General features: G+C 53.2%; 1 protein-coding gene across 1 annotated transcript; it reads right to left on the reverse strand.

The window, feature by feature from the left end:
- Positions 1-2,034: 2,034 nt before the first annotated feature.
- Positions 2,035-7,215, reverse strand: LOC129813379 (uncharacterized). The gene is made up of 2 exons (XM_055865725.1): positions 7,204-7,215; positions 2,035-4,053 (listed from the first exon to the last, which is right to left on the reverse strand). The coding sequence occupies exons 1-2, from the start codon at positions 7,213-7,215 to the stop codon at positions 2,035-2,037; spliced, it is 2,031 nt and encodes a 676-aa protein (XP_055721700.1).
- Positions 7,216-7,966: the final 751 nt, after the last annotated feature.

Here is a 7,966-nt window from a genome sequence, read left to right on the forward strand (position 1 = left end):
TCTTTATTCTTCTTGAACTTTTGTGAGTGTAATGTGTACTGTTAACTGTTATTTATTTTACTTTAGTTTATTATCTAGTTATCTTGCTTTAGGTGTGTAAACACATGTTTCCCATGCCAATAAAGCACTTAAATTGATTTGAGAGAAAGAGAGAGAGAGAGAGAGAGAGAGGGAAAGAGAGAGAGACAGAAACAGAGACAGAGAGAGAGAGAGATGATGCAGTAGGGCCAGTGTGCTGTTCATTGGCTCACAGGGCCACCGATCCACACACAAGGAAGACAAGTGAACAGACCAGGCCTTCTGAACAGGTTGTAGAGTGGCCATTCTCCTTCTGCAGCAATTCACCTACACACAGACATTCATATCTTCTTCATTCTCTCTTTTTTGTCTCACTTGAAAAAGCACAGTGGCTGCTTTATAGAGTCCCTATGTGGCAGGGTGACAGGGGACACTACTCCTTCCCTTTTTAGACGGAGGAAAACTGAAAGGGGGTCCTCAGCTCCCTGCCCCCCGTGCCCCTTGTCTCCCCTCTCTCCCTCCCCTCCCTAGACCTCCTCTGTCATTGTGTGTGTGTGTGTGTGTGTGTGTGTGTGTGTGTGTGTGTGTGTGTGTGTGTGTGTGTGTGTGTGTGTGTGTGTGTGTGTGTGTGTGTGTGTGTGTGTGTGTGTGTGTGTGCGCATGCATATGTTTTTAATACCTCTGGTAGGGTATTGTGCAGACTATATAAAGAACAGGAAGCTAGGAGATCATTGGGGCAGGACTGAAGGTCAGCTCAATCAGTTTCCTCTCCAGCGTGATGATGTCACAGTGGCAGTGTTGCTGTGATGGATTCAGAATGGGTGTCAGGTGGAACACGAACGACAAGATGGAACACACAGTACATACACACACATATCCCCTCTCTCTCTCTCCCTCTCACACGCAAACACACGTCCTGTCCTCTGTTGTATCGATATCATTGAGTGAGTCATCCTGTCTGTATCTCTAGCATTAACAAACTCCAACTTGTTGGTCGGCAGCAGAGCCATAAATACAGATATAGAGTTTAGCAAACTCACATGGTAGAATCCCATGTGGACTAGCCAGCCATTGGACATTAGGAATACACTGAAAGTTGTCTAGATGGATGGTATATGGCTCTGGGTGGTCAACCTGGACTCAGGTTTTGAGTCCAGGTTTTAATTTAACCTTTATTTAACCAGGCAAGTCAGTTAAGAACAAATTATTATTTACAATGACGTCAAACCCTAACCCGGACGATGCTAGGACAATTATGAGCCATCCTATGGGACTCCCAATCACAGCCGATTGTGATACAGCCTGGAATCAAACAAGGGTCTGTAGTGACACCTTTAGCACTGAGATGCAGTGTCTTAGACCGCTGCGCCACTCGGGAGTGTTGTTACGGATTACTATTAGTATGATATGTTACGGATTACAATTGGTATGATATGTTACAGATTACAATTAGTATGATATGTTACAGATTACTATTAGTCTGATATGTTACGGATTACAATTGGTATGATATGTTACGGATTACTATTAGTATGATATGTTACAGATTACTATTAGTATGATATGTTACGGATTACTATTAGTATGATATGTTACGAATTGCGATTAGTACAATATGTTATGAATTGCGATTAATACAATATGTTATGAATTGCGATTCGTACAATATGTAACGAATTATCAAAACGTACGATATGTTATGAATTCCAATTTGTTGTGGCTAACATTAGCTAAGGTTAATGTTAAGTTTAGGAGTTAGGTTAAAGTTAGGGGAAGGTTTAGCTAACATGCTGAAGTTGTCCATGATGAGATTCGAACACGCAACCTTTAGGTTGCTAGACCTTTGCGTTATACGCTGACCCATCCACCCCGACCAACCACCCTACCTTCGTTTTAGTCTTCAGTAACATTATGTCTTATGTAACCATACCAAACATAACATATCATTCATCATAACATATCACCATATCAGCCCAGGCTGGGGTGGTAGTGGATGATGGTAAATGGCTCTGGGTGCTAGTGACTAGTAAGGGTGTGGGAGTCAGATGTTGGCATGGAGAACCTCCGTTGTCTGGGAAGCGTTCTAAACATGATGGGAGGGCCTGACTTTGGTGACTCAAGGTGTCTGGGGTTATAGGGAGAGCTGTAGGGAGGGTTGTAGGGAGGGCTGTAGGGAGGGTTGTAGGGAGGGCTGTAGGGAGGGTTGTAGGGAGGGCTGTAGGGAGGGTTGTAGGGAGGGCTGTAGGGAGGGCTGTAGGGAGGGTTGTAGGGAGGGCTGTAGGGAGGGCTATATGGAGGGCTGTAGGGAGGGTTGTAGGGAGGGCTGTAGGGAGGGTTGTAGGGAGGGTTGTAGGGAGGGTTGTAGGGAGGGTTGTAGGGAGGGCTGTAGGGAGGGCTGTAGGGAGGGTTGTAGGGAGGGCTGTAGGGAGGGTTATAGGGAGAGCTGTAGGGAGGGTTGTAGGGAGGGTTATAGGGAGAGCTGTAGGGAGGGTTGTAGGGAGGGCTGTAGGGAGGGTTGTAGGGAGGGTTATAGGGAGGGTTATAGGGAGAGCTGTAGGGAGGGCTATATGGAGGGTTATAGGGAGGGTTATAGGGAGGGTTGTAGGGAGGGTTATAGGGAGGGTTGTAGGGAGGGTTATAGGGAGGGCTGTAGGGAGGGTTATATGGAGGGCTGTAGGGAGGGTTGTAGGGAGGGCTGTAGGGAGGGTTGTAGGGAGGGCTATAAGGAGGGCTGTAGGGAGGGTTATAGGGAGGGCTGTAGGCAGGGTTATATGGAGGGCTGTAGGGAGGGTTGTAGGGAGGGCTGTAGGGAGGGTTGTAGGGAGGGCTATAAGGAGGGCTGTAGGGAGGGCTGTAGGGAGGGCTATAGGGAGGACTGTAGGGAGGGCTGTAGGGAGGGCTATAGGGAGGGCTGTAGGGAGGGTTGTAGGGAGGGTTGTAGGGAGGGTTATAGGGAGGGTTATATGGAGGGCTGTAGGGAGGGCTATAGGGAGGGCTGTAGGGAGGGCTATAGGGAGGGCTATAGGGAGGGCTGTAGGGAGGGCTGTAGGGAGGGCTGTAGGGAGGGCTGTAGGGAGGGCTATAGGGAGGGCTATAGGGAGGGCTATAGGGAGGGCTATAGGGAGGGCTGTAGGGAGGGCTGTAGGGAGGGCTGTAGGGAGGGCTATATGGAGGGCTGTAGGGAGGGCTATATGGAGGGCTGTAGGGAGGGCTGTAGGGAGGGCTGTAGGGAGGGCTATAGGGAGGGCTATAGGGAGGGCTGTAGGGAGGGCTGTAGGGAGGGCTATAGGGAGGGCTGTAGGGAGGGCTGTAGGGAGGGCTGTAGGGAGGGCTGTAGGGAGGGCTGTAGGGAGGGTTATAGGGAGGGCTGTAGGGAGGGTTATATGGAGGGCTATATGGAGGGCTGTAGGGAGGGCTATATGGAGGGCTGTAGGGAGGGCTGTAGGGAGGGCTGTAGGGAGGGCTGTAGGGAGGGCTGTAGGGAGGGCTGTAGGGAGGGCTGTAGGGAGGGCTGTAGGGAGGGTTATAGGGAGGGCTGTAGGGAGGGCTAAAGGGAGGGCTGTAGGGAGGGCTACAGGGAGGGCTGTAGGGAGGGCTATATGGAGGGCTGTAGGGAGGGTTGTAGGGAGGGCTGTAGGGAGGACTGTAGGGAGGGTTGTAGGGAGGGCTGTAGGGAGGGCTATAGGGAGGACTGTAGGGAGGGTTGTAGGGAGGGTTGTAGGGAGGGTTATATGGAGGGCTATATGGAGGGCTGTAGGGAGGGCTGTAGGGAGGGCTATATGGAGGGCTGTAGGGAGGGCTGTAGGGAGGGCTATAGGGAGGGCTGTAGGGAGGGCTGTAGGGAGGGCTGTAGGGAGGGCTATAGGGAGGGCTGTAGGGAGGGCTATAGGGAGGGCTGTAGGGAGGGCTGTAGGGAGGGTTGTAGGGAGGGCTGTAGGGAGGGTTGTAGGGAGGGCTATATGGAGGGCTGTAGGGAGGGCTATAAGGAGGGCTGTAGGGAGGGCTATATGGAGGGCTGTAGGGCTGTAGGGAGGGCTATAGGGAGGACTGTAGGGAGGGCTATAGGGAGAGCTATAAGGAGGGCTGTAGGGAGGGCTATAGGGAGAGCTATAAGGAGGGCTGTAGGGAGGACTGTAGGGAGGGCTGTAGGGAGGTCTGTAGGGAGGGCTGTAGGGAGGACTGTAGGGAGGGCTGTAGGGAGGGCTATAGGGAGGGCTGTAGGGAGGACTGTAGGGAGGCCCGGGGACAATGACCCCTCCATTAGGCCTAATGGGGACACATGTCATGGATTAGGGTTAGGACACCTGGGGGAGGAGGACTGGACCACATGGTGAGAACTTCTCCTCCACTGGAAAGGGATGTGTGTCTGGATGCCTATTCATTCTGTGGTTAGACTGAATGCTTTACCCTGAATATATCCCAGATACATTCTCAAACAAACCCAAGTTATTTTGAGTTATAGCTGAAAACTAAAGATGAAAATAATATTTCATAAGGAATAATCAAACAAATCCTGAAAGACAGACATTTATTTTTAATCAGGCAATAGATTTTGGGCAATATACTGTTTTAGTGAATAAAAACAGAATACATGTGGTAAAGTGTGTACAGATTCTTCACCAGTCACCACAGAGGGACTGGGAACCCTTCCCTGCTCCCCTCCCTCCCCCTCCCTCTCCAAATTCCTCCACTCTCCCCAGGACAAGACGACCAGTCAATTAATAAGACATTGTCTCCTCCCCCAGAGACCGGTGCACAAGGGGCCACCCAGGAACCAGCAACCCTCAATCTAAAGCCGCTTCACTGGTGGCCCCCAGGAATGCAGCACATCGCTTTGGGAATGGGTCAGGGGGACGGGGGTCCGGGAGGCTGGAGAGAATAGAAACAGCCCCATCATCATCGTTCTGGGCAAGGGCCAGCCAGTCAAACCTGGAGGAAAACAAAAGGAAACGGCATCTAGGGTTCCAGTCTCTCTCCGGGATCCAAAGCCACTTCACTTTACCCTTCTATGCTCTGCAGTCCAGTCAAATCCCCCCCACCACCATAACCCACCCCAAAGCACTCCATCACATGGCTGCCACAGTCTTATTAAATCCCCAGACAGTCCTGACCCTGAGATACCTCTCAGTCCCTGCCCTCTCCCACAACCCTGACCCTAAGATACCTCTCAGTCCCTGCCCTCTCCCACAGTCCTGACCCTAAGATACCTCTCAGTCCCTGCCCTCTCCCACAGTCCTGACCCTAAGATACCTCTCAGTCCCTGCCCTCTCCCACAGTCCTGACCCTAAGATACCTCTCAGTCCCTGCCCTCTCCCACAGTCCTGACCCTAAGATACCTCTCAGTCCCTGCCCTCTCCCACAGTCCTGACCCTAAGATACCTCTCAGTCCCTGCCCTCTCCCACAACCCTGACCCTAAGATACCTCTCAGTCCCTGCCCTCTCCCACAGTCCTGACCCTAAGATACCTCTCAGTCCCTGCCCTCTCCCACAACCCTGACCCTAAGATACCTCTCAGTCCCTGCCCTCTCCCACAGCCCTGACCCTAAGATACCTCTCAGTCCCTGCCCTCTCCCACAGTCCTGACCCTAAGATACCTCTCAGTCCCTGCCCTCTCCCACAACCCTGACCCTAAGATACCTCTCAGTCCCTGCCCTCTCCCACAGCCCTGACCCTAAGATACCTCTCAGTCCCTGCCCTCTCCCACAACCCTGACCCTAAGATACCTCTCAGTCCCTGCCCTCTCCCACAGTCCTGACCCTAAGATACCTCTCAGTCCCTGCCCTCTCCCACAGTCCTGACCCTAAGATACCTCTCAGTCCCTGCCCTCTCCCACAGTCCTGACCCTAAGATACCTCTCAGTCCCTGCCCTCTCCCACAATCCTGACCCTAAGATACCTCTCAGTCCCTGCCCTCTCCCACAATCCTGACCCTAAGATACCTCTCAGTCCCTGCCCTCTCCCACAGTCCTGACCCTAAGATACCTCTCAGTCCCTGCCCTCTCCCACAATCCTGACCCTAAGATACCTCTCAGTCCCTGCCCTCTCCCACAGTCCTGACCCTAAGATACCTCTCAGTCCCTGCCCTCTCCCACAGTCCTGACCCTAAGATACCTCTCAGTCCCTGCCCTCTCCCACAGTCCTGACCCTAAGATACCTCTCAGTCCCTGCCCTCTCCCACAATCCTGACCCTAAGATACCTCTCAGTCCCTGCCCTCTCCCACAGTCCTGACCCTAAGATACCTCTCAGTCCCTGCCCTCTCCCACAATCCTGACCCTAAGATACCTCTCAGTCCCTGCCCTCTCCCACAGTCCTGACCCTAAGATACCTCTCAGTCCCTGCCCTCTCCCACAGCCCTGACCCTAAGATACCTCTCAGTCCCTGCCCTCTCCCACAGCCCTGACCCTAAGATACCTCTCAGTCCCTGCCCTCTCCCACAGCCCTGACCCTAAGATACCTCTCAGTCCCTGCCCTCTCCCACAGCCCTGACCCTAAGATACCTCTCAGTCCATGCCCTCTCCCACAGCCCTGACCCTAAGATACCTCTCAGTCCCTGCCCTCTCCCACAGCCCTGACCCTAAGATACCTCTCAGTCCCTGCCCTCTCCCACAGCCCTGACCCTAAGATACCTCTCAGTCCCTGCCCTCTCCCACAATCCTGACCCTAAGATACCTCTCAGTCCCTGCCCTCTCCCACAGTCCTGACCCTAAGATACCTCTCAGTCCCTGCCCTCTCCCACAGTCCTGACCCTAAGATACCTCTCAGTCCCTGCCCTCTCCCACAATCCTGACCCTAAGATACCTCTCAGTCCCTGCCCTCTCCCACAATCCTGACCCTAAGATACCTCTCAGTCCCTGCCCTCTCCCACAGTCCTGACCCTAAGATACCTCTCAGTCCCTGCCCTCTCCCACAGCCCTGACCCTAAGATACCTCTCAGTCCCTGCCCTCTCCCACAGCCCTGACCCTAAGATACCTCTCAGTCCCTGCCCTCTCCCACAGTCCTGACCCTAAGATACCTCTCAGTCCCTGCCCTCTCCCACAGTCCTGACCCTAAGATACCTCTCAGTCCCTGCCCTCTCCCACAGTCCTGACCCTAAGATACCTCTCAGTCCCTGCCCTCTCCCACAGCCCTGACCCTAAGATACCTCTCAGTCCCTGCCCTCTCCCACAATCCTGACCCTAAGATACCTCCCAGTCCATTTTTCGCTCTCCGTCTGTCCGTTTTTCGCTCTCCGTCTGTCCGTCTTTCTCTCTGTCACGCCGTCTTTCTCTCTCTGTCACGCCGTCTTTCTCTCTCTGTCACGCCGTCTTTCTCTCTCTGTCACGCCGTCTTTCTCTCTCTGTCACTCCATCACGCCGTCTTTCTCTCTCTGTCACTCCGTCACGCCGTCTTTCGCTCTGTCACGCCGTCTTTCGCTCTGTCGCGCCGTCTTTCTCTCTCTGTCGCGCCGTCTACGCAGTCTTTCTCACTCCGTCACTCCGTCTTTCTCTCTCTGTCACTCCGTCTTTCTCTCTCTGTCACTCCGTCACGCCGTCTTTCGCTCTGTCGCGCCGTCTTTCTCTCTCTGTCGCGCCGTCTACGCAGTCTTTCTCTCTCTGTCACTCCGTCTTTCTCTCTCTGTCACTCCGTCTTTCTCTCTCTGTCACTCCGTCTTTCTCTCTCTGTCACTCCGTCTTTCTCTCTGTCACGCCATCTACGCAGTCTTTCTCACTTCGTCACTCTGTCTTTCTCTCTCTGTCACTCCGTCACACCGTCTTTCGCTCTGTCACTCCGTCTTTCTCTCTCTGTCACGCCGTCTTTCTCTCTCTGTCACTCCGTCTTTCTCTCTCTGTCACTCCGTCTTTCTCTGTCACGCCGTCTTTCTCTCTCTGTCACGCCGTCTTTCTCTCTCTGTCACGCCGTCTTTCTCTCTCTGTCACGCCGTCTTTCTCTCTCTGTCAAGCCGTCACG

This window comes from Salvelinus fontinalis, chromosome 16, assembly GCF_029448725.1.
Source record: "Salvelinus fontinalis isolate EN_2023a chromosome 16, ASM2944872v1, whole genome shotgun sequence".
Classification (NCBI taxonomy): domain Eukaryota; kingdom Metazoa; phylum Chordata; class Actinopteri; order Salmoniformes; family Salmonidae; genus Salvelinus; species Salvelinus fontinalis.